General features: G+C 44.6%; 1 protein-coding gene across 1 annotated transcript in view; it reads left to right on the top strand.

Annotated features, from left to right (window-relative positions):
• The first annotated feature begins 5,078 nt into the window (after positions 1-5,078).
• Positions 5,079-27,453, top strand: part of ghra (growth hormone receptor a) — a 45,378-nt gene continuing 23,003 nt past the window's right edge. Inside the window, exons 1-2 of the mRNA XM_086174453.1 lie at positions 5,079-5,328; positions 17,202-17,323. Coding sequence (XP_086030579.1) covers positions 17,206-17,323 — 118 coding nt within the window. The 5' untranslated portion in view covers positions 5,079-5,328; positions 17,202-17,205. The remainder of the gene's footprint in view (positions 5,329-17,201; positions 17,324-27,453) is intronic.

Below are 27,453 nucleotides of genomic sequence, written 5' to 3'. Positions count from 1 at the left end.
ATTCATTACAAATCGACTGAAATATTGCAAGCCTTTTATTATTTTGTTATTGCTGATTATGGCTTACATCTTAAGAAAACTCAAAAATCCTATCTCAAAATATTAGAATATCGTTAAAAAGTAATTTTTGTTCTTTTTAATTGAATTACAGAAGATAAAGAACTTTATCACAATATTCTAATTTTCTGAGACATACAAAAACGGGACGGATATTGTATCTACTAGATATAGAAAATAAGATTAATAATTTACTTCAAATACACTTGGAAAGTTTGAAATGTAGGCATAAAAAAATATACACTGATGTTAAGCAGAACGAGGCGATAAAGGATAAAAGAACAGATAAGTGTTTGTGTGTGTGTGTGTGTGTGTGTGTGTGTGTGTGTGTGTGTGTGTGTGTGTGTGTGTGTGTGTGTGTGTGTGTGTGTGTGTTCCCCCTGTAGCCATCTCTTCTATTTCAGCGTAATCCAATAGACATCAGGGTGCTGACATAATTGTAATTTGCCACACTTGTGATGAGAAACCACACTAAATACGTTACAAGTGACTTGGAGGCGATGATGCAAAGGCCACTCTCCCACTTTACGGAGAATAAAACTCAAGAATGACACCGAGAGAGATCTCAGACACCTGCTTGAAGGCGGCGTCCTGCAGAAAACCTGTTAGGGGAGAATGGCTGTGACTTACAGTACGCCTGAAGCCACTGTCCTGCTCGGTGGCCTCGAGAACCGGAGACCGATCGCTATGGTGACGTTTTTTTAGAGTCGAAGCGATTGATAAATTTAATAACTCCGAAAAAAAAAAAAAATGCAAACAACAAATGGTGTGTGCGTGTGTGAGTGTGTGTGTGTGTGTGTGCACGCCTAGAGCCTGATACAATTAGAATTAAAACCCCTAGTCGCCGAGGCCACATTGCTCCGGGTCCTCGTCAAATTTAATTTGTTCAATTACTCCCCTTTGTTTTGAATAAATCCGTCCCGCTGTTTGAGAAAACGCTTGCTTTTATAAAAAATCATCGGCCAATTAGGAATTAGTTTTTTTTCTTTTTACTGAAAACGGAGACGAGGCATCGGCAGATCACTGATAATCGATGAACCGTCGAGAAAGGAAGTCGCTCTGAAGCTCTCCGACCTCCGAATGCGCTCAAAAACAATTATAATCAAATGATTCATGTCTAATGGTTTGGTCGGGGGTGGATGAAGCGGAGCAGGTCAGGCTGACTGAACAAAGAAAACTCTGTTTTGGCGCCTGCTGTGTTTCCCTGATCTCCCAGGGAGGGTGCAGCCGGCGGGGGGAGCCTCGGGGGGAATCCGGAGGCGCTGATTTTTAGCTCGGACGCATTGTTAGGGTGTCATATTTAATATAGCGTGAGACCGCGTGATCGCTCAGAGGACCATCCCGGGAATGAGCGTTCCGGCACAAAGGCGAACCGGTTCCATCGACTTGCTTCCAATCAAAAGCGTTTGGAGATATAACTGACCAATGCAAGGACAGGTACACGGGGTCAAGCCTTTCACGGCATCGCTTTTTGATAATTAACAGCATGAAAGAACCCGAGACTTTGAGGATGATGAGACAAAATGAACCCACGTGGGCGCCTGTTACTCCTGAGGTTGCTCCTTGTGCAGGTTTTTTTAATTTTTTTTTTTTTATATAATGGAGCCCAATCTGACTTTGACACAAGACTTTTAAGGTAAGATAAACTTTATCGATCCCCATAGGAAAAATTCTTTTGTCACAGCAGCGTAACACTGTCAAATAAATGTGAATATGAATATAAATAGAGAAATAGAGAAACAAATGAGAAAAAACAAAACCACAAACAAAGAGAGAACAACAACAGCAACAGCATTGAGGACAAGAGACATCAGAATGAAAAAAAAAAAGGTGAAAATAGACAACCAAAACTAAACGACAACATAAACAGTGACAATAGCAATGACATGAATGAAATAAAAAAACAAACCAAAAAAAGAAACAGAAATGTTCGTAAGAAAAGAATGGAAGAAATACTTCAGAATCAGGATGGAGCCTCACAGCAAGGAGGTCCCTCCGAAAAAAGGAAAGAAGAAAACTCTCAATCTGTGCAACAGCAGTGTTTTACTCAAAAGAAAAAAAAAACTGGCATCTTAACTTTTTTTTGCACTTTGCCATAACCTTGCTACCTCCATCCATCCATCCATCCATCATCTGCCACCTATCCTGCCCTCGGGGTGGCAGGGGACGCTGGATCCTTTCCCAGTAAAACCCTGGATTGGTCGCCGAGTCAATCGCAAGGCCACATATACAGACACAATCAATTTTTTTTTTTATTTTTTCCCAATTTTCTTCCAATTCACCTGCTGCATGTTTTTTGGACTGTGGGAGAAAACCCACACAGAACTTCGCACAGAAAGGTCGGAATCCAACCGGGGTCCTTCGTGCTGTGAGGCCGAAGCGCTAACCATCGCCGTCCAACTTGTCATTTTGTGCGATATTAATTTAAATGCTTGCACTACTTGCGGCGAGAGAATTTCAATCCCCTGCATGTGTGAAACAAACGGCAGTATTGGCCAAAAAAGTAGACTGTGATGACGTGTGAATGAGAATAAATGGCTGTATTTTCGTGACGTGTGAACAACAGGGTGGACGGTGGAAAGTCTCTCTCCGTGGCGCCGTGATGGATCCAGGGTGAACCCTGCCTCTCGTCCGATGACGGGAAGGGATGTGGGGAACAGTGACGGGCAGTGAGGTTCATGCCTGGTGAGGCACTGACTTCATCGCAATCAGATTTGCAAACATATGAACCCTACAGAGTAGCTTATTCACCATTATTCACCAACTCTAGCTTGTTGCCACTGTATTCTGCAGCCGAGGAGTCGCAAGACTTCACCCTGAAAACACGAGCGCCCCCTACCATGAGGCAGGGGAACTGTGTGCCTCACTTAGTGGCTCTTCCCAGCCGTTTTAGTCGGTGACGAGTTGTTTAGCAGCAGTTCAAGGGTTATGTTTAAAAATCAAGAAAGTCAAGTGGCTGCACTTGACTTGCTAACTCTAGCTTGCTGTCGCTGTATTCTGCAGCTGTGGAGTCGCAAGAAGAATCCCTGGAATCACGAGCGCTCCCTACTATGAGGCAGAGGAACTGCCTGCCTCACTTTACAGCCCTTTCATTATCGCTCAGCACAAGAAACTAGTAGCACACATACAGTTGTTGACAAAAATTCTGTGCATTGGACATGTAGTTAAAGTAGCGAAAGTGTTTAAACATTTACAGTGACAGCAATACGGTCTTAGTGCAGAGAATGCCGGCAGTCGGCCGTTGTTGCGCAATCTACGTTGAGGCTCAATAGTCGGTGGCCTCACCACATGTCTCTTCTCAGTATTTGAACAGAAAATGTGAAAATGCAGCGATTTTGAGTGGAAAAAAAAACAAAACTGGTGAAGTTAAATGAAAAATACCTGATGAATAGAACCATTCAACTCCTGTTTTCATTTTCCATTTTTTTCTTTCCGAGATTGGCAAGTGAGGCACGGCCTCTCCTGCCTCCCCTGACTGCACGTCACTGGCAGATGAGCGAATGAACATTATAATAGTAAGTGCAGTTCAACACATTTGTGGGTCATGAACGGAGTATCTTGTCTGTTTGCATGACACGAATCCTCCTCTTTCTGTCTGAAACTGGTTTAAAAAAGATTTTTGAACCCCTCACATTTTATTCTCTGCCTATTATTTCCCCTCCTCTGGCTGTCCTCTCCTTCCACCTGAGCCCGAGCTACGCCGCTGGCCTGAACCGCTCAGTAAAACACCAGATACAAGTTGGAACGCAATCACAATAAACGACGCCAATGTTCGAGTCGTCCTGGAGACGTCGGGCGATTAGCGTTTGACGCCATGTGGAATGGAAACGACGAGTTACGCCCGGCCGAGGTCGTTTTGAGACATTACGGCTCCTCCCGAGGCCCCCGCCGACCCACGCGGCAGCGTCAGGATATTGGCAGGAAGAAAAAGTAATAAAGCCGTCGCCTGTGTCTGCGTTATTAACCCGGCGCTCCGGCCGACGGGAGCCGCATTCGGCTTCGCAAAACAACCCCTATTATGAGGGTGGGAGCAGGCGAGGCCACGGGCGGGGGCGGCGGGGGAGCCGGACCCTCTCGGAGCTGAAGGTCTGGAGGTCCCACATAAAATGTGCTCTTCCTCTCATTAAGAAACCATCAGCCTGTCAGAAGAAACGTCTCCTGCTCCTCCAGAGATGTTTGGAAAGTCTGCAGAGAAATCAGCTGCATCTGGTTAAAACTCGATCCGCCTTTTTTTTTTTTTTGTATCGAAATGTCGCATTGACCCGCGTGCACGTGCACGTGCGTGCGTGTGTGTGTGTGTGTGTGTGTGCACGCTGCTAGATGTCCTAACATGGGCGTCCTAGTAGTCCTTGGGTTTACATGGAGTCATCTCCAGCTGCACGGGATGACCAAAGACCTGGATGTGAATTGAACTGGAGGTCAACGTGAGCATGCATATGGTTATACCTTAACACACACACACACACACACACACACACACACACACACACACACACACACACACACACACACACATGCGCACGCAAGACCCCTCCAAGAAGGCGGCAGCAACAGATGGCTGTGTGGATGTTTCCCACACGTGTGGGGGCGGGGCCTCCATGAGAATTGATGGCTTTTGGATGGAGGTGTGTGTGTGTCTGTGTGTGTGTGTGTGTGTGTGTGTGTGTGTTTCGGGGTGGATTTCCATTGACAGCTGAGATTCCGGACGAGCCTCTCTCGGCGTCACTCCGCCAGCCCCCCCCCCCCCCCCCCCCCCGCCACGGCGTGCACAACCAGTTGTTTGTGTCGGTGTGAAATATGAAAATCGAGGTTTAAATTCAGATATTTTCCTTAAAATGTTATTTTTATTCGTAAAAAAAGAGGAGGGGACGGTTATTCCATGAATTTATGACTTGTATGGAAAATAGTGTTTTAAATAAAGTGTTAAAAAAATGACACCGTGTCCACGCTAATGAAGTTCTCGCGAGACTTCGCGGTTTCTGTCCAGGAGTAATTAACGGATCCGGAGGAGGCGGAGGTTATTTTGGAAGTTCTGCGCGTCGTGGAGGCGGTCGGGCTGCAGGCGGACGAGGGCGCTTCACCGCCATGTGAACACACACACACACACACACACATGAACACACACACATGCACACGGTGGCTCCGTTCTGTGCGTGAGTGTGTGTGTGTGTGTGCGCCGCTCCACGCAGGCGAGGGGGATGAAGTGAGCGCGCAGGGAAACCCGTGAGAATCCGGGTCCGAGAGAAGACACTTCGGCTCCAAGTTGAGGAGGTGAGACTTTTCCACGCACGGCGGGAAACACGCCGGCCCGTCTTCCGCGGAACCGCCGCGCCGGTCCTGCAGAACCCCCATCCCCCCCCCCCCCTTTTTTTTTTGCAGTTTCTCCTTCGTGCAGAGAAGTAAGCGTGTGTGTGTGTGTGTGTAGTGCAGAATCCACCGTGTTTTTTGTTTTTTTTTTGTTGTTGTTGTTGCATCTCCCACGCCGTCTCGGGACGCGTTTTCGGCGCTTCCGGTGCTTAAAACTGTGCGTTAAAGTTGGACAGAAAACACTCCGCGTCGGAACCCGGAGCGCCAGTTCTGGAGCCGCGGGTTCGATTCCACGCACTTGGATGCGGGTGGGTGGGTGGGAACGGAGGGGAGGGGGTTGCCATTTTTACCACCCGGTGAGACAATAAGTCAATATTACATTTTTTTAGGGGAGATTTTATATCAATTTTCTCTTGGACACCCCAAAAAAAAAGAGCAGAAGACTGGAAAGTTGATGTGTAAACATGTTGAGGAGCAGACTCAGTGGAGCCTCCAATCCTCCAGCGGAGGCCCCTGTTTGAAACGCAAATGTCTTTTGATACTTTTAAATGATTATTATCATTCGGGGTGGGTGTAGCGGTTGAATTCCTCAAGTTCGTAAATAACCCCCCCCACACACACACACAGGGTTCTCCTTGATTCTGGCTCCCTCCGAGTAAGAGCGCGGCGCCGGGGCGTATCAAGCGTCGCACCAGTTTTTGCATCGGCTCCATCTTATTCCTTAAAACCATCGTCGGTCTTGAGCTTTTGGCGAGCCGGAGAAAGGGTTTTTTTTTTTTTTTTGATCCTGCAAAAGAAGCTGGCGCACCCGTGCAAGACTAAATGTGCGAAGGTTCGTCTGGGATGGAGGTCGTGGGCGTTTGACAGCTCCGCACGGATCTCCGAGCCGAGTCGACAGGAAAGCGGGGATGGAACCTCCGCCGTCTTGATTTTTTTTGTATTTTTCCAAATTGAAGTAGCCTCTTTTTTTTTTTTTTTTTTTTTTTTTTTTTTTTTGCACGTTGTTGATTAAATAGCAAACTGCGGGGTTAAAGAGAAAAAGCCGCGAGCTCGGCCTGCAAAAGGGACCCGTAAACGCCGGATTTCCAACAAATAACATCTGCTCTTTATCCGCAACACAAAGCGTGGTATCATCTGCATAATAAAGGTAAGGGGTTCTTTTTGTTCGCTTTTGTTTCTACTGTCCAGGTTTGTAAAAGACGGCCGTGTCGGGGCGAACTCTGTTGTGTTTTTCAATCCGGAAAAATCCAAGACCAAAACCGAAAATTACATCTAGTTGAGCCGTACGAAGAAGTTGTTGCTAATCTGTCGACAAGCTCGCTTCCATCTTTGCTGCGATGTGTGATGAACTCCTGTGACATTTGCTCGCCGCTCGTCGAGATATTAGTAGTAGGCTTGACGCTACGCGCTGTTATTTTGCGGTTGAGCTTTTATTCCATGAAGTGAGGTTCATTTAATTTGTGCAGTCAGGGTTTTATACTAGCGATCCCCAACCTTATTTGTACCAGGGATCAGTTTCATGCATGAAAATGTTTTCCGGTCTGAATGTGGCGAAACAGTTTTGAGGGTTTCATAGCTTCGTTAGCTTGCGTAGCGTAGCTTGCGTGTCACCTGTTGCAATGAATCCGTAACTGCGGTAGGAATCTTGATATTTTCTTTTAAATGCAGCTTTCTTTTTCTGCGACGCTTCTGCCATCTCGGCGTTTGTTGGTTTTTCCCGAAAAAAAGCTCTCCGGCGACTTTTGTTGCATTTTTTTTTTCTCAGGCTAGCTCGTGGAGGTGTGAAATGGCGCGACAGAGTTAAGTGTGGCAGTAACGCGAGGGCGGGAACAGACGATTTTCAAAATGAGATCTGGAAAGTTGAATGGAAAAAAGTACGCTGCTTAAAAAGAAATAAAGGGAACGCTAAAATAACACATCCTCGATCTGAATTGATGAAATATTCTTATGAAATACTTTGTTCTTTACATGATTGAAGGTGCTGACAAGAAAATCACACAAAAATGATGAATGGAAATCAAATGTATGAACCCGTGGAGGGCTGGATTTGGAGTCACGCTTGAAATGAAAGTGGAAAAACACACTAACGTTGATGTCATGTCCTTAAAACAAGTCCAAATGAATCCGTGTTGCCTCCGAAGTGGACGCTTTAATTTCACACAAGTGGGATTGACTTGGAGTTACATCGTGTTGTTTAAGCGTTCCCTTTATTTTTCTCGAGCAAGGTTTTCTTCGCGGTACCAGATGATCTGAGAACTGGGCTTGGGTCAAAATCCTGCATATTTACCTACGGCTTCAAATGTCCATCGATACGTGCGCTGCCGGTTAGAATAAATAAATCATCTATCTCAGATTTGCATTTTATTCAGGTTGGCAAACCAGGTTTTTGCTAAACCAGGAGACTCGAACGACTGTCGAGCTTTTTGTGCCGATTGTATCCGCAACACTCTAGGTGCTTCTTCTATCCTCTGTCTTTTGACGTGTTTGCACTGAAATACAGCTGTAAATTGTTGACACATGAGTCTCTGTGTGTGTGTGTGTGTGTGTGTGCAGGAGTTGTAGATAAGGAGCATGTGCAGAATGCAGCCAGAATGACATGAATATGGAACTGGTTCTCATTCGCAGTTGAAGCTGACAGAGTGTAAAGTGGAAAAACAACAACGCGAGAGTAAATTGGTTTCTCCGGGTGCCATTTTTACCACTCTAGTGTGCACGGAGGGGATGCGGCGGCGCAAACGGTGCAGAAAGAACCCGCCGTGTTGGTCTGTTTCCCCTCCCGGGAGACTTCCCTGAGACGAGACCTCACGGGGGTTCGAAATGAGCGGACATTTTATAGAGAATCATATAAAGATGCACGCTCCGCTTATGTGCTGAGGAGGAGCTCTGCCTCTGAAATAAGATTCTGGAGCTTCACGCCGCCACCCAGAAGCCGAGAAACAACAAACGCGTGTCTGTCCGTCCGTCCGTCCCCCGAAAACGGTGGGATTTTGCACTGCAAAAATCGTATTCTCTGAAACGTCACACCCACCGGTGAGCGGCTTGAACAGATGCAAAAGCGAGATGTTACAGAAACTTCTACCTGACAGCTATCGGCTTAATATCTCAGACAGCCCGCTGCCTGCCCGCACATGCACCCTTCAGCTTTCACGTGCGCGCGCTGCAAGTTCCGTGCAAGTATTTTGCCACGGCTCGACTCGCGGTCGTTACCTTTCTTGTTCATGTGTCGATACACAAAAGATTTTACGCACACATGCAAACAAACAGCACCCACCCTTTCTCCGGCTCTCCCTTTACTTCCCACACACACACACACTCACACACACATTCAGGTTTTAGGGGGGTTTGCAGATGTGTGTCCTGATCTGCTTCCAGCGGAGGCTCTTCTCATGCCAGCATGCTGACTCCGAGTTTTCCACTCTCTCTTATGAAACAAGAGTAGGAGACATTAGAGACATCCAGTAGCCAAATCTGAATGCCTTGGAGGACACACACACACACACACACACACACACACATATGCACAGGTTGAACATGCGTCCCGTGTCACACACAGTCATGGAAAACACATGCAAACAGAAAGGTTCAGGTTAATGAATGCATGTAAATGCATTAAATAGTCCAAGGCTGAGTTGCAGCTGTTTGCAGGCTCCGCCTCCTGCCTGAGCTGCCCTGCCAGCGCCGTCCCCTCTTCTTCTTCTTCTTCTTCTTCTTCTTCTTCTTCTTCTTCTTCTTCTTCACTGGAATTAACATGCAGCCTTATCCTGAAGTTTTTGGTGTGTTCGCTTTCTGGTGACGAACCAGCGCTTCCTTCCGCCTGGCAGCAAGAAGGTCCCCGGTTCCGTTCCCGACGTCGCGGTGGACTTTCCGCGTTCTCCGGTTTCCTCCTGCGGTCCAAAAACAGGAGGTTCATTGCAGACCTGAGGTTGTCCACAATAAATGGTTGTTTGAAGGCCCTGATATCCAAGGTGAACCCGCCTCTCGCCCAATGGCCCGCGATCTCGAGAGCAGGAGAAGATAAACAGACGAATTAATGAATGTCATGTACGGCGCTTAAGGAAAATCGAAATTTTGAGGATTCTTGGTGAAGTTATTGAACGGCGAACCTTGGGGAGCCGTGAGCATTCAAACATATGAAATAGCCTTTTTTTTTGAGATGAGATGAGATGAGAACAACTTTATTAATCCCGAAGGAAATTGTTGTGCCAGAGTTTCATGTAAAAAAACATAACAGTAATAGATAATAGTAGAAAGGAGGAAGAATAAGAAATATAGTGAAATATGAATTGTCTAACTGTTAGCAGTAACTACAAAGATTGAAGATTCCCCGCGGCTGAGGGAAGAAGAATTAAAAATTTTTTCTGTCTATGTTTACTTCCGTTTGATATTTAATCGTAGCGCGCGGTCCGGAATCTCGTCAAAGCGGTAAATCTCGAGCTCCGAGCAACAGAGTATCTTCAGGATATATCAAATTGAACGTAGATGTTTTGAAATTTCCACGGAAATCGTCATCAGGACTATTTACTACGCTGATGCTTGAGCTGCCCCAGATCGGGTTAGGCACCAAGTTAGGCTATGCAGTGTGTGTGTGTGTGTGTGTGTACGTCTGTGGACGTCTTTGTCAAAAAAAAAAACAAAAAAACAAAAAAACTCACTAACCCAAGCTTACTGTTCAGTATATTTCCTGTGTATCTTGTATTTGCAAGTGTTATTTGCAGTCCTTATGTCCTCTATTGTAAGTCGCTTTGGATAAAAGCGTCTGCCAAATGTAATGTAATGTAATGTAATGTAATTTTGGAAAAGACCGGGATATGACCTCCTGCTCGGGTCACCGGTGAAAAAATAACGGGAACCGCCGCACGCAGTGTGGAGCAACCGCATCCTAGAATTGTGCACGCAAATTTCTTGAAATCAAAAAATCCTCTCCTCCGGAGAGAACGGGCGTCTTGAGTGGGCGGCCGTCCACAGCTCGTGCCTCCAGCCTCGAGGAGTACGTGACAATCTGCACTCTGTATTTTACAACATGGATATTTATTGTATTCCAAGAAGAACGAACGATTCTTGAAATATATCTGTCCCAATAACAACAACAATAACAACAACAACAGCAGGCGAGCTGCAGGACCCAAGATCGGAATTGGATCGGCGTTTGTTTTGGCAAATATTTTAATTGTTTCCTGTGTGTTTGTTTTTTTTCGTTTCCCTTTTTTTTTTTTTTTTTTTTCAAAGAATAATCCCCATGTTTTTGTTTCATATTTGTGAAAGTGCAAAGCGGTCGTGTCAAACTGGACTTTAACCCGATCAGATAATAAGAAGAGAAGTTTCTGGGGAAGGTCTAGACGACCGCTGCAGCAGAAAGCGACGATCCGCGCCGACGCTTTCCTATATTTAACCGTCTGTTTCCAACACAGCTCTCCGTTTATGGACGGGTTTGTGTTCGAAAACCCAGCGGCGCTGCCCCTCCGCTTTATGAAAGTCGGCCAATCGGACGAATACGGGCTTTTAAAGGCCTCCGTCGACGTCTGGCGGCTGTTTTTTTAATTCTGTTTCTTCATTTTGCTGCAGAACTTCCCCTTTATCGTTCCAATAGCCGACAATTCTTTGTACGTTTTATGCAATTTTGAAATATACCTCCGTGGCGGCGAGCGCATTCCGGTCGCTGATGCGCAAAATAGCCTTTGGCCGTAGCGCCGACATAGCTGCCGTCTTCGGTTGCCAAAAATAAGGGTTTCGTGTTTGTTCGCCCGCAGTTTGAATTGACAACCGAAGAAGTTTGACAGCGACCTGAAGTGGCCTTTTTGAGCGTTTTGCTCTTCGTCCGGTGAAGTTCCAGCCCTGCGCCTCCCACCGCCGCCACCTTCCCCTACGCTTACTCTTCATTTCCTGCGCACCGAGCGCTTGAATCCGGACGGGTATCGCTGGAATGTGGAAAGAAAAATCGAATTTAAGACTCACCTCTGTGGCCCTATAGCTTCCAGTGTGTGTGTGTGTGTGTGTGTGTGAGCGCTAATCTCTGAAGGCTGTGTGTGATTATGGTTATGTTTTAGAAAGGCGGCATGTTGGCGCAGCGGTTAGCGCTCCCGCCCCACAGCAGGAAGGTCCCCGGTTGGATTCCCACGGGGGCGGCGTCTCTGTGTGGAGTCTCCAGGTTCTCCACGGGTTCCTCCCGCAGTCCAAACCCATGCTGGAGGTCGATCGGACCACGAGCTGCGCAGATGTGTGAAGGAGACGGTGGATTATGGTGTGTCTCTGCATGACTCTTGTGTTTTCATGAGCAATTTCCATCAAACCCTTTGGGTATTTTATAAAAATGTGCGATTACGCGTCGATCTCGGACGTCGGCCCCCCCCGTGGCGGGGAAACCGACGCCGACCGTATCGGCGTATCAGATTTGTGCGCGTTGCATTCACGCACAAAAAAAAAAAAAAAAGAAAAAAAAAAACCTGTTAATCGACAGGTGTCCCTTATAAATGTATTAACCCTCTTGTTATGTTAAGGGTCAATTTGACCCATTGGGTCAATGGGTGAAATGGGTCAAATTGACCCTTAACATAATAAGACGGTTAAAAGCACCTTCGTTTTTTTTTGTTTTTTTTTTGTACTTGTCTCCAAAGCAATTATTGTTGAATTGCAGTTTTATGGAAAACAATTTAACGTTATTAAAGACAAGAATCTGGAGTTTGCTTAAGCACAATGGCTCTTTGTTCTGCAGAACCTTTCAGAACCCACAAGATTGTATCTGCAGGGATACAAATCAAAACGTCCCGTCATTTCAGCCGTGAAACTGAGCGCTTCTCCCAATCGTCTTTACATCGAAGGAACTTAAAACCTCTCTTTTGCATGTGTTGTTTGACTCATGTGTCACTGTGTGTGTGTGTGTGTGTGTGATTGCTTTTCCTGGAGCTCTGCATTGGTCTGCCCTGGATGACATGACCTCTCAGCCCCTGACCTTTCTTTTTCTAAAACCTTACACCGTCCATCGGTAATCCCTCCCTGTCAGCTCCTCGTGAACAATCGCGGATGATATATGCACATTTGAGGAGATGCCACGTTGATATGTTCCCGTGTGTGTGTGTGGAATGCATTTGCGCGCACGCGCTTGGGTGTTTGCGGGTGTGTGTTTAAGGGCAGAGGTAGTGGGAGGAAGGTTGACCACACAGGCTGCACATGTTTACCAAGAGACCCCAGGAGGCCTGAGCTGAACCTCCCTCTCTTCTGATTGGCTCGGCCGGCGTTCCTGCGTTTCTTATTTCTGTCATTGGTCGACAGGAGCCGGGTAGAAAGCCGCGTCGGATCCCGAGCTCCACCGGGTTTAAAGATAGAGCCCCAGTTGCAGATGGGAGCGTCGCAGCTCCGCTTTTTTTTGTTCATTGTAATATTAAAAATGGAAATATTGCATTGCTTTATGCAGCTTGTTTGATGGGCGTCCAATGCAAAAAGGAACTCCGCCGTCGTAAATCACAACCCGCGTGTTTTCGCTCCTCCGGACGATTCGGGGAGGAAAACCGCGATTGTGAATCTTATTCCCCGAACGTGAAGATCCTCCCCTCGGCCGCCGTCAGATAACAAACCGTCTCCGTCCGGCCATTTGGCGAGAGAGAGGAAGCCGTTTTGTGTCCTTCTGCCACGTTTCGCATTCCGATGACGCCGTTCTGTGTTTTTTAAAGGTCGATATTGTTTTACCGTAATTTCATGGCAATTGAGCGCACCGGAATATAAGCCAAACCAGCAAAAAAAAAATAAAAATCAATATATAGGTCGCACTTGTCTATAAGCTGCAGGTGACCACGTTTTAACATTAAATATTTACACACAAATATTTTTTTTTTTTACTCTTAATTAAATCCATACCTGTAGCATCCACAAATACATACTGGAAATGTGCCTGTAACATCCACGGTGGAATGCGTATTGCAACCCATTTTATTTACAGATTTACTCTATCGCGAAATGATAAAGGTGTGTAAACCTGCATCTGCCTGTGGACAAACTGATATTTTCATGTTGTCTTTCAAGCTACAAGATCCATAAAGACTGTATAATACTATAATATAGTCCGGAAATGACGGTATATTCCTTTGAGACGAGGCGCCGGCGTCGGCGCTGTCGTCGCGTGTTTTGCCGAGCAGCCGAGTCTCGTGCCCGGCAGGCGTTCGAACCGTCTCAAGGTCGCCGCTGCCTTTTCAGAACTGGAAAAGCGAGATAACTGTTTGTGACCAGACGGCGATAAAAGACGCGAAGACAGATACACAATACCTGGCTCTTCGCCACTGAGGAGAAGGGGAGCGTCCTCCGCGTTCCTCTCAATGTCCAAAAACATGCAGAAGTTGCTCGGATGTATGAGATTGAATGTCTAAATGTGGCTTCAGCAACCCGGCGGCCCCGAGTGCAGGATAAGAAGCACAGAGAACGGATGAGTGAATGAATTTTAGAAGGAAATGATTTTTAAATGTCAACCCGTCTTCATCCCAAACTGCACACTCGCCCCTCCAGTATGTTGTAACAGAGCATTGAGCATGTTTTTTTTTTTGTTTTTTTTTTTTGATCCATCGCGAAACATTCTTGAACCGAGACCCAAAAAAAGTCAAACTATGACAAGAGAATTCTTGGATTAAAAAAAAAAAAAACATTTTTTTTTCTTGGATTAAAAAAAACAAAAACAAAAAACATTTTTTTTCTTGGATTAAAAAAGATTTTTTTTTTCTTTGAAAACAAAATAACTTTTTTTTCTTGGATTAAAAAATCAATTTTTTTGTCTGGATAAAAAAATCAAAACTTTTTTTTCTTGGATAAAAAAACAAAAGAACTTATTCGTTTTTGATTAGAAAAAAAACTTTTTTTTTTTTCTTGGATAAAAAAAAACAAAAGAACATATTTTTTTTTCTTGGATAAAAAAAAAACATTTTTTTTCTTGCATAAAAAACACAACTTTTTTTTCTTGGATTATAAAAAAAAAAAAAAAAAATTATTTTGTTGGATATTTTTTTTTTTTTTTTACCCTAAATCGTCCCTGACGGTGAGTTATTAAAAGAGAAAAGCGAGGAGACAAAAAGTCCAACAGGATTTCCAAAATATAGTAAAAGAGCGATAGCGCGCAGAAAAGGGCCTTTTTGCCAGCGACACCGACTCGCGCGCCGGTCGACGGCTCTCCGCCATGAATCCCTGCATTGTATAACTTGGCCTTGTGTGGCCTCTCCACGCCTGGACGCCGTCCACCAACTCTTACTCCCTCTCTGTCCGTCCCCCCGCTTCAACCTCCCATTCATTAACGGCGGCCGCAGCGCCGAATACACCACAGCTGCACTCTTTCCGTGCAGATCTTTTAACAGCCGATCGAAAGCGATTCTCCTTTTCTATTGTTTTTCGCGGCTCCGCCTCGTGTCGCTCTCCGGATCCCGATGTTGTCATCCAGGGGAACCGTAATTTGTAAATGCGCTTGTGGAGTCCCGCGTTTTATCGTCGAGACGTTAAAAAAAATAAATAAACCCTCCGTCGGTGATGGATGTAAGACGCGGATGGAGCGGCTTGTAATTCAGATGGATTTAAAAGTCCTCCTTCCTGAAATAAAAGCAGAACCCGGGTTTAATGTCGGAGTGATGCCTCCAGAAGGCGGAGAAGCCGTGGAGACTCAACTGGAAATAGCGAAGGGTGCGGACAGAGTTTGACCTATATTTAGAGGTTGGACTTGACTGGTTGAACTCGTCTGTGAACACAAGCCGGCTCGCAGACGGCTAGCCGCGCTCGGAAAAGTGTCGGAATGAAGCCGCGGATATAAATTCCGAGATTTTAATTTCCTCCGTTTTGGCAGAACGCGATTGTCGTAAATCCGACGCAATATTCCTCGGTAATTATCACGCGGGCGGGCGGACGTCTGATCGCGGGCCCGAGCTGCAAAGTGAATTTCTATATTTTGATTAAACTTCATAGCGGAAAAACTAACTGGAAACTGTTTTTTTTTTTTTTTTTTTTTAGCTCCTTGGGATTCAACATCTTGCAATTGAAACCTTTAAAAATGACTATTTAGGAGTTTATTCATTTGGAAGGCGCTCTGTCGGTGGAGGTTCTTGTCAAACTTCTTGTCTTGGCATCCGAACTTGAGTTTTGTTCACGTTTCAGCCCCTCATCCCAGAGGCTTCTTCGGTTCTAATGACCTGTGGGGAGTTTCCAAATATAATTGCCAGGGTTTTGGGTGGGTCCAGGTCACGGTGGCTTGTTGTGTAAATGGAAGAGTTGATCTGCAGAAAGTAGGTCTAAGGGGGTTGTTATGCTCACGGAGGTGTCGTTTGTTGGTACAAAAGAGCAATCCCTGGATCACCCGGACTGGAATGTGAAAAGGTAAAGCGAGACAAAGGAGTGGGAACCTGTTGGATCACATGAACCGAGGCTCAGGTGGACGTTACTGGTTCTGGTTGTTTGGAGGGTGCGGGAGGTCCTGGTCCGTCATGGTATTGATCCCAGTACGGCGTCGTATGTTGGTGAAAGGTCGCGTCTGAGGCCTCCTCATTTGTTCAGAGATGTTTTTGTTTGGACTAAGATGGCTTCTTTGACATCTCTCTGCAACCACGGCATCTTCAACAGAAAGGTTCTTGTCCTTCAGGTGGAGAACGGAGTCCCGTCCTGAAGCGGTGGCTCTTCTGTGTTGGGCCGTCCGTTTGCGCGAAGGTTGTTTGGTCTCTCCGAGGTTAGACGTCAAAATCCTCAACGCAAGCGACAGCAGACACCACATTCTCAAAGCTCCCACTTTGACTGTATTGATCCAGCGAGTTATGGAAACAAAATGGAGTGAATGGTTGTCTCGTCTCTGACGGGCCGTGATATATAGATATAGATATAGATATAGATATGGAGACACGCAACCGTTCACTCATTCATTAAAACCTCATAAAGAGACACGAAACCATTCATGCACTCATTTTCTTGTTCTCTGGAGACATACAAGTCACTCTAAAATTCACGCCCCCTGCGGGTGTTAAATTCCAAATCTATTTTATTTTGGTTTGGCCATTTTTAAAATGTCATTTTGAATTTGAAGATTACGGAGCTCAATCATTTAAATAAAACCTGTTGAAATATTTTCATCGGTCTAAATAAGCGACTGCACGCGCCGGTAAAAAGGATGACGGCGCACAGAGAGAGGACGGCGTTTTCGGTTTGCTGTTTGCTGTCCAAATACAAGAAGCACTCAAATAGACATTGAGTATTTTGTTTAAAAGTAACCTTGGAACCGACGCATTCAATATGTTTTGTTTCGAGATGAATGAGATGAGATGAGAAAAACTTTAGTAATCCCGAAGGAAATTGTTGTGCCAGAGTTTCAAGTAAAAAAACATAACAGTAATAGATAATAGTAGAAAGGAGGAAGAATAAGAAATATAATGAAATATGTATTGTCTTAACATGTCTTAACATGTCTTAACTGTTTCATGCACAAATGTAATTTTGCTTTCTCTGCAGTTGTTGGTTGATTTAAAAAAAAAAAAAAAAAAAGCATCACATTTTGCTTATACATGGCATAAAGGCAAAAAAAAAAAAAAATGCTATATGCCGTGTTAATTCATTTTAAAATTCAAAAGGAAACGGGTCCAAATGACTTTTTGAGTGGGGACATTCACCCTCTCATTTAAACGTCAAATCGTGCCAAACAATGAATTATGTCCGGTCCTGTTAGCGCTGTCACACACACACACACACACACACACACACACACGGTCGCCTCATTTCATGCCCGCAGGACACGTAGGAAATGTGCGTGGGGGAGACTGGGAGCATTGCGAGGTGGGATGTCCTCCTCGGCCTGTCATCGGCGAGCTCCCCTGATAATAGTCCGTGTCTGTTTCCAGCGCCATGGCCGCCGCGCCGCCCTCCTCCGAAGCCCTGCTGCTTCTCCTGCTTTCCTGCACGACCTGGCCGCCCACGCCGGGATCCGCTCTCCTCGCGGACTCGGACCACGCGACGTCACCAGGTAGGCTGCGGTCGCGTCGGCGGAGGGGGGCGCGTATCATGAGCCAGAATCGGTATGAAGCTAGCTTATCAATCACTTTACATGTAGTTCATCAAACATTAACAAATGTCATTAAGGGTTTGTGTCCAACGCGCTGTTGACTCTGTCGCGTCTTATGTCAGGCATCAGTTGCAGAACGCCGTGTTTGCTCAGCTACGCGTGGAAAGGTTCGGCGTTGAGCAAATGCAGCACTTTCCCCGGTTTGGCTTGTCAAACAGGCCGGTGATCAATAGAGCTAGAGTAAATATATGGCCGGGGCTTCGCTGTCAAAGTCCAGGGACAGAGTGATGCAGAATGTTCAGCCAGCTAATCCAGCTGTCACTGAACCATCTGAAATAATTAGGTGAAAGAATGCTGCGGCCGGGGAAAACAAGCCAAACTTAACTTTGAATATAATCAGCCGTCACGTGTGTGTGTGTGTGTTTTGAGCTTGTGTGTGTTTAAAAATTTTGTTTTTTTTGGTAAGGCTTGCCCCGCAAATCAATAATCCCACTTCGGGAAGTCGATGACTCTCTCTGATTATTACCGCGCGGCGGCCAAGGGGTTGAGCTGCGCTCGCTTGTCTCTCTGTGGAAAAATGTCCAATTCGGAGAGGAAACAGAAATAGCCGTGGATCTGGTCTCGCCGGGGTGCGATGTCAGACGCCGTAACCTCATTCCGAACTCATGTCGACAAATAACCAAAGGTTTCGTTGGTTTTCACAACATCTCTTGTTTCCAATATTTCACATGTCAACAGATGCCGTGGTCCTCAAAAGTTACTACTGATATGAACTCTTAAGTTGGTAAGGCCTTTCAACCGAATTCTCCAAGCGGGGCGGCACGGTGGTTGCGGTAGTGAAGGTCTCCATGTCCTCCTGTGTCTACATGGGGTTCCTCCAAGATCCCTGGGTTCTCCTCACAGTCCAAACACATGCAGGAGGTTCATCCTGAAGTGACCAGATGTAGACTAAGCAATGCTTAGAAGTCTTTATGATGTGTGGATGATGGTTGTTTTCGTATGACGTGAATGAGAGGGTGAATAGTTGCAGTGAGGTTCATGGCTGGTGGCGCTTACTTATTAGTAAAGTCCATGCAAGTCCAATTTAGAAAATTTTATTCGTTTGGATATGAAAATAATTGCATGGTGGCCCTCGACTTGCTAACTCCAGCTCGCTGTCTTGGATTCTGCAGCAGAGGAGTCGCAAGAAGAATCCCTGGAATCACGAGCGCCCCCTACCGCGAGGCAGGGGAACTGCGTGCCTCACTTTGTGGCTCTTTGCAGCCGTTTTAGTTATTGATGAGTTGTTTTGTTTGGCAGTGGTTGCCGTCTTATGTTTCATATCGCATCAGCTTTTTTCACATAAAAAAAGCATATTTAATTTGAAAAAAAGTTATTGTGGTCTTACCTTTATTTATAAATGTAGTCCATGCGAGACCAATTTAGAAAATTGTCTAAGTTTAGCTATGTAATCCTTCATTTTGAAAGTGAGGAGAGGAAAAAACAATTGGATTGCTGCACTTGACTTGCTAACTCCAGCTCGCTGTCGCTGTATTCTGCAGCCGTGGAGTCGCAAGAAGAATCCCTGGAACCACGAGCGCCCCCTACTATGAGGCAGGAGAACTGCGTGCCTCACTCAGTGGCTCTTTGCAGCCGATTTATGATCGCTCAGCACAAGAATTTTTTATCACAAAAATACTGTACATTGGAAATGTAGTTCAAGTAGCAGAGGTGTTTAAACATTGTAATAGCGACTTACAGAGAGACAGCAATACAGTCTTAGCATTCCGCCAGTCAGCCGTTGAGGCTCGACTGTCGGCGGCCTCACCGCACGTGTCTCATCAGTATTTGAACATTAAATGTGAAAATCCGGCAATTTTGACTAAAAAAAACAAGCTAAAACTGCTGAAGTTAAATGAAAATCACTGATAAATTTAACCATTTCATTATTTCTTTTTTTTATTTTACATCTTTTTCTGTCCAAGATTGGCAAGTGAGGCACGGCTTCTCCTGCCTCCCCTGACTCCATGTCACTGGTGGTGAAAGACGTGTCTTTATATCACACGTGAAACAAAAGAGTGAATGATATACATATGTATACAATGCGTGAATGAGCGAGAATGATCGGCTCCAACCCCTGCAACCACGATTGCATAGATATAGATAATGAATCAATGAATGGTCATTCAATTGATTGATTGATTGACTGATTGATTGATTGATTGATTGGTTACCATATTTTGTGGGCCATAAGGGGCACCGCATTTTAAGGTGCATGATAAAGCTTCCAAACAATATGATGTTGAAGCACAGTATCGGTAGCGGTATTACAAACAGTGGCGGAGGTAAGCGTGCTACGTACCGTTTTCTGATTGGTTTGTCCCTGCCAGCGACGCATGGACATCTGAAGCTAATGTCAGATTGGGACAATGTTGTATTCCATAGTTAGTTAGCTAATGTTGCTTAACGTTGCCACCCATTTTCAACCAAGGACCGACTTTAACGTGACATCCCAATGTCCGTCAATCAATCATTCGTCGCTTACCAAAGTCACACCAAAACATTTTGACAGCTCTGTAAGCACAACAGGAATTTATACATAAGGCTCACTGGAATATAAGGCGCACTTTCGATTTTTTGGGGGGGAAAATTGAAGAAAATGAAGTGCGCCTTATAGTGCGAAAAATACGGTCCATAAAATTGGTCACCTATTCCTACACTGGTGGCGGTAAAGGCTAGGCACGCTAGTTTTTACCAGTTTTTCGGACATTCGACTTCATTCGGGCCGCGGTAAACCGTGATAGGTGCAGCGCCGATTCCCTTTGGCTGCACAGCAAAGGTGGATCTTGAATGTTGGCGAGTCCGTGTCCTCGCCGGAAAATCCCCGGGGGGGTCGGGGAGGGAATCCGCTAGTTGTCAGAGCACCGGACGGGATCAGACAGACACCTCGGGAAAACTCCAAACCGGCTCCGGTATGGGTCGCCACCTGTTGCTGGAATGGAAAGCTGGCGCGTTACCTGAAGAGGTGCCGGAGCGTGCGGCCTTCGCATGGGTCCGCTGCGATCCGTGCGTGGAAACAGTAAATCGGTAGCCTCCCTTTGCATTTGTAGCGATATTAGTTTATGACGATGCCCTGCGAGGAGCGCGTGCGTTGCTTGGCTATTTGCGGAAAGCTTTGACAGAACATGAATGTCATCCTACTTTTGGAGAGTCCTTTCTATAGCACATGATTTACCGTAATTTCCCGACTATAAGTCGCTACTTTTATATACTGAGTCGTTAACAACGACTGCGGCTAGTTTATGGATTTTTTTGGCCTCCTTCTGCTTCCCCTTCTGGATGTGTACACAATTTCATTGCAGATAGAATAAATAAAAGTGTCTTAATGGGTCTTGTAGCTTGAAAAATAGCATAAAAATATATGTTTGTCCACAGGCAGATTTATACACGTGTCATTTTATCATTTATCATTTATTTATCATTTATCATTTTGTGACTGATTTCTTCTGTAAATAATCTTTAAATGGGCTGCAATAAGCATTCAACCGTGGATGTTATGTACCGTCATTTCCTAACTATAAGCCGCTACTATTTTCACATGGTTTGAACACCGACTTATAGACAAGTGCAGCCTATACAGTATATGTACATGTATATTTATTTGTTTATTTTTAGCCGGTGCGGCTAAAGGTGAGCTCAATAGTCCGGAAGATGCAGTAAGTGCTTTGTGATTGGTGGAACTCATAAGTCACGCCCATAACCAGGTACTTCTTGCCGACTGCGGAGCACCTTTTAAAAAAAAAAGGTACGGTGGTCGCTGGTCAGATGTTTTCTTGTGACAAAATGGTCAAAAGCTGAGAAAGGGAGCGAGGAAGAGGTCCAAGCTCATAGAGGAACGTCAAGATTTTCGCCAAAATATGTCCAGAGTTAGCAAACAGTGGGGTTCTGCAGCCTATATATGTTCACGTATATTGTTTATTGTTAGCCGATGCAACATATATTCATGTGCGCTCAGTTGTCCAGAAAATTACGGTAATTTTTTTGCATGCATTTTTTTTTTTACTCACGCTGTTGTGCCCGCACCTGTTTTAATCAGCTGGAATTTAGGTTTCACGCTACTATTGTTCAGTGTGTACAGTCCAGAGAAAGGATTTTATTTTATTTTTTTATTTTTCTTATTTTTCTATTACTATTTTCTATTAGTATTTTCTATTAGTTACTATAATTTTTATATATATACATATGTATATATATATATATGTATATGTGTATATATATGTATGTATGTATATATAAAATAAGTTTTATTTATTATTAGAAATGTTATTATTTATATATTTATTATTATTACTATTATTTATATATATATATTGACATATACATAGCCAGTTCTCTCAAATAATGTATATATATATATATATACACTGTAAATAAGAAATTATTATCATTATTTCTTATTTACAGTCTTCTAATTGTCTGTCTATTGGTATTTCTATTAGTACATATTTATTTATTGACACTATCACTTTCACACTGCTGTGACAAGAATTTCCCCTATATGGATAAGTTTATCTTATCTCAGCTTATCTTATCTTATTAAGATAAGCTTTCTTTACTGCTTATCCGGCGTTCAGGGTCGCGGGTGGGTTGGAGGCGGCGTTCGCCAATCGCTGGGCCACATGTAGAGACACAACAAGCCATGATTGATAGCCATGTGACAGGTAATCACAACAGAAGCAACCAGACACACACACACACACACGCACACACATACACGTTGGTTTTGTAAACCGGAACCACCAAATTTTTCGCTCCCGACTCCAAACGGGTGATGATATTTCTGCGGCACGTGACGACTCAATCGATGCTTTCAAAGTTCACCGCCAAGTCATCGTCCCAACCCCGACTCATTTATGTTTCATAACACTTCATAACACAAACTGAAGGCTGGTTGAACTCTGACTTCAGCATCAGGCGGTGGGTGTTTATCGTCGGAGAGGCTTTTGCATTAACCGCGTCGATTCTGGTCTTCTTTTAGAACAATTAAACCCGAAAACCCAAAAGGAAGTCGGCGCTGGACTCGATCTTCCCCAGACAAAGACCGGGTTTTGGTATTTTCTAGTGGGAGCCATTGTTATTAACTCCAGCTGTTTTTCCTCCCCCCCCCCAACACACACACACACACAAAAAAAAACTAAAAAGAAAAAAAACTTCCATGTGAGAAGCCTGTCAGTTTTTCTGAAATCCGTGAATCGTGTTCCAGCTCAAAGAAACGGTGACGTACGGCCGAATAACCGACGACCAAATCGAACCCATTTGCTCCCGGGCTCCTGCTGGGCGTTCAGAATTAACGGTATTTCGGAACGAAAGTAGGGCGGCATAATGGAGAGATAAATGTTTGCGTGTTCATGTGTGATGTTTGAATGAGGGAGTGAATAGTTGTACGTCTGGATACGTGGCCAGTCCAGGGTGAACCCCAACTCTCGCCCAATGACAGCTGGGATAGCATATAGCATATAGCATCCCCATATAGCAACCCTGAGTGCAGGATAAGCGACTAACGACGGATGGATGGATGGTTTTACATCTCCGACATGTAAATGAGACAGTTAATGCTTGTATATCTCTATTGTCAATAAGTGAATGATTGGTCGTATTTGTCTGTGACCTGTGAGTGAGTGAATGGATGTGTGTGAAGGCTTTTTCATCTCTGTTTGACGTTTGAATGAATGAGTGAGTGGATGGTTTTAAACCTGGTCTGTGAATGAGAGTTAATGGCGAGTGAATGTGAGTGAATGTCTCTTAAATAAGTGACTGAATGGCTGTATGTTTGTATGTTTTGTGAATAAGCGGTTGTATTTTTCTATATGACTTGTGAATGTTTGTATATCGCTATAAGATGTATGAATGAGTGAGTAAACATTGTATGGATGAGTGAATGGTTGTATATTTCTATAGTGTGAATGCATGAGTGAATGATTGTATGTCTCCATATGACGTGAAAGAATGAATGGTTGTATGGCTATATAATGTATGAATGGGTGAATGGATGTATATCTGTCTCCATGTGACGTGTGAATGAGTTAGTGAATAGTTGTAAATCTCTATATGACGTATGAATGAATGAATGAATGAATGAATGGTTGTATGGCTAAGACATGGCTAAGACAATTTATATTTCATTATATTTCTTATTCTTCCTCCTTTCCACTATTGTCTATTACTGTTATGTTTTTACTTGAAACTCTGGCACAACAATTTCCTTCGGGATTAATAAAGTTGTTCTCATCTCATCTATATAATCTATGAATGAATGAATGTGTATCCGTCTCCATGTGTCGTGCGAATGAGTGAGTGAATGGTTGTATATCTATAAGATGTGTGAATGAGTGAGTGATTGTATGGCTATTTAAAGTAAAAATGGGTGAGTGAATGAATGTATATATGTCTTCATGTGATGCGTGAATGAGCGAGCGAATGGTTGTATATCTCTATATATTATGAATGAATGAGTGAGTGAACGTTGCATGGCAGTAAAATGTATGAATGGGTGAGTGAGTGAATGAATGGATATATGTCTCCATGTGACATGTGAATGAGTTAGTGAATGGTTTTATCTCTATAAGACATGAATGAGTGAATGGTCATATAATGTGTTAATGAATGAATATAAGTCTATATATATGTGAGTGAGTGGCTGTATGTCTCTACGAATGGATGGATGACCGGTCCAAGGTGAACGCCGCCTCTCGGCCAATGACAGCCAGAGTAAGTCTCCCCCCCCCCGACCCTGACTGCAGGATAAGCGTTATTGACAATGAATGGGTGATTGAGTGATGTCTGGTTTACTTTACCGTCACGTCATGCGAGGCCACAGAATGTCTACGTGGATCCATATTGTGCAAACCGTCATCGCTAGCTGCTGCTGCTGCTGCTGCTGCGACGTTACAGATAAACTTTAGTCAGCCGGTGAATAAAAGTCCACATTTTCACCTTTAAACCCTGTGACCCTGTCTCGTTTTTATTTATCCGCGAACCAAAGCAAACAGGTTTTTTTTTCTATCAGCGTATTGGCTCACTTTGCTTTCCTGGTAGGCTCTCAGGTGACTGCTGGTCAACATGTGAGGTCAAACCGTCTGACATTCCAACCGCGCCGCGTGCCTGGTTTGTTAAGACGGTTACCGTCGATCACCCCGGCGGTCTCCGGGCGTCCTTAATAACCGTTAAAATTCCCGCTTACGCCCCCATTCTGCCACCGGGAAAAGAAAAAGGGTTGGTTGTTTGAGCCGTCCAAGGTTGCGGCCATTGATGATGACCATTGCACCAAATAACGGCATTCCAGAACGAAAACACCACGAGTCGCACCCCGATTTACCCGCCTCACGATGCGTTTCATTTCCCGTAACTAAAAGGCGGTCATTTGGACGGCGGAGACGTCTGCGTGCGAGGTCCGCCGTCACATCTGCGGACCGGCGGCGGGTGTGTTCGCTCAGACCACAGACAGTCGGGCCATGCGTGAGATCGGGTAGTTAAAACGTCACACAAAAATGGAGAGCTGAAACAAAAAAAAAAAAAAAAAAAGGGGGGGGGGGCGTGGGTGCTAAGCTCTTGGTGAAGACACAGGAGGAGCTCTCTGCGTACTGAAAACACATACCCATTTCAAACCTGACCTTTAGTCCAGTTGCAGGACTGGACTGCAACCAGGATTATGAAAATACCTATTAAGGCTAAAAGCTACTTATTATAGATAGAAACTCCATTTTCAGCCTCTGCTTCGCATTAGATTCTGCTTCCCGTGGGGTCGGTGGGGCAAATTTATATGATTTACATGATGGATAATTTGGACGAAACAACATGAGCAAAGAGCAGCTTGGGAAGCGAAGGACAGTGTGATAAAGTCGTGCCTCTTGTGCAAAACCACAAGCGGGGGCTGCGGGGAAGCTCCAAGAAGTGCGATTTTCACGACAGTGTCCCAACTTTGAGTTTTCTATCCGAGCCCGTTTGTACCGCATTGCATCCCCGAATAAAGTTGGACTTCGCAAGATGCAAGATCGACACACGCCAACCATCCATGCGAATCGCAAATTTCGATGAATCCGCTTTTATCTACTTGATAAATATGTCGTACCGGATTACATGGATTCGGGTTGCTTTTTTTAACTGCGTTCGCTTTGGACGATCTCTGCTGCGGCGACATTGCTAAAGACGCGAATCGCGCTGGATTAACGTGCATTTCTCAAACAGGGGCGGGGAGGGGCTTTACACCTGGGCGTGATAATTTCTCCGTAACCCCGGGGTCAGCGCACGCAGCTGCAACGATAACCCTTAAAAAGACGCCGTCGTCGTTCACCGCCGGTCAGGATATATTGATATAATCTGGCATCGATGCTCTGACCTTTAACGGCATTAGAGGAGATTAACATCATGAGTTCGGGGTGATAAATAGCCGGCAGCAGAATAATCGGACTTGGGTTCGTGATTAAACCCTTCAAAGCCTGGCGCTCCGACGGGAACGGGGATGATCAGATGGACCTCGTCGCCTGGGATTAGAGCTCCCAGCGCCGCCGCCAAGGCGAGGAGCGTGCAGGGAGGCAACGCCGGCGCTCGGATACTCTTTTGTTTTTGTTTTGAGAGCAGGCGTCCTAAAGTTGGCGCGTGCCGGCGCAGGGGAAACAAATGCGCGTGTGCAGGACGGTTATTTATATCACCTGTTTACATTCTCTTGTTTGTGTCTGGTTTCAATCTCGCTGCTTCCTGGTTCAGGGCCACCGGACACGCGGAACCCTGGATCCGCCATCGTCCTTTACTTTTAATCTCAAAACAAAATCTTATTTCTTCTCTCTTTCCAAACTGAATCGTGGAGGGAATAGAATTCTTTTTTTGGCTCATCTCTCCCGGCTCTGTCTTTTCCTCACGTGGAAAGCAAATGGTGCTTCACGCACATTTGCACTTCAAATGGTTGTTTAGCTCAAAAAAATAAAGGGAACACTTGAACAACACAATGTAACTCCAAGTCAATCACGCTTCTGTGAAATCATAGTGTCCACTCAGGAAGCAACACAGATTCATTTTGACTTGTTTTAAGGACATTACATCAAAGTTGGATCAGCCTGGAGTTTGTTTTTACACTTTAATTTGGAGTGTGATTCCTAATCCAGACCTCCATGGGTTGATACAATTGATTTCCATTCATCATTTTGGTGTGATTTTGTTGTCAGCACATTCAACTGTGTAAAGAGCAAAGTATTTCATAAGAATATTTCATTCATTTAGATCTAGGATGTGTTTTTTAAGTGTTCCCTTTATTTTTTTGAGCAGTGTATTTAGAGAGCAGCGTCTCTCAAAGTGAGGCGTCGAGAGCAGGACGCACATGAACAAAGAAGCGCCTTCCAATTCATTTATTCTGCCGATCCTGAAGTGTGGAAGGGTTAGGAGCTTCTAATGAACCTGTTTGTTTTTGGACTTTCGGAGATATAACCGTGGTAAAAGGCCGTCGTGTCGATGGAGACTCGCTGTCGCAAATCCTTCGCTGATGTTGTCCAAGATGGAAGAAGGCGACCTCTTTTTGTGCCTCGCTGAGAAACATACCGGCCCTCACTCTGCCCCGTCTCTATTGGACTCTTGCTTTCTCCTTTGCTTTTTGCACCAACCAGGCAGAAGTGTGTGTGTGTGTGTGTGTGTGTGTGTGTGTGTGTGTCGAGGCAGAAGGGGCGTCGTTTCTGCACCGATAAAAGGCAGCGTTTTCAACAGAAAATTAGAATATTGTGATAATAATGCAATTAAAAAAGCCAAAATCAATTTTTCATGATATTCTAATATTTTGGGATAGGATTTTTGAGTTTTCTTAAGATGTAAACCATAATCAGCAATATTAAGATAATAAAAGGCTTGCAATATTTCAGTTGATTTGTAATGAATCCAGAATGTATGACATTTTTGTTTTTGTAATTGCATTACAGAAGATAAAGAACTTTTTCACAATATTCTAATTTGTTGAGACAGTCCTGTACAAGGAAAGGGTCACCAGACAACTGAAATTTAGTGATAACAGCTCTTATATAATAAAATGAAATATTGATAATAAATAAAATAAAATTGTATTTATATAAAAT

The sequence above is a fragment of the Fistularia commersonii genome, chromosome 26 (genome assembly GCF_037954325.1).
Source record: "Fistularia commersonii isolate RoL2024-O1a breed Wild chromosome 26, RoL_Fcom_v1.0, whole genome shotgun sequence".
Lineage (NCBI taxonomy): Eukaryota > Metazoa > Chordata > Actinopteri > Syngnathiformes > Fistulariidae > Fistularia > Fistularia commersonii.
The sequence above is the reverse complement of the archived record's forward strand: the minus strand, read 5'-3'. Positions and strand labels throughout refer to the sequence as shown.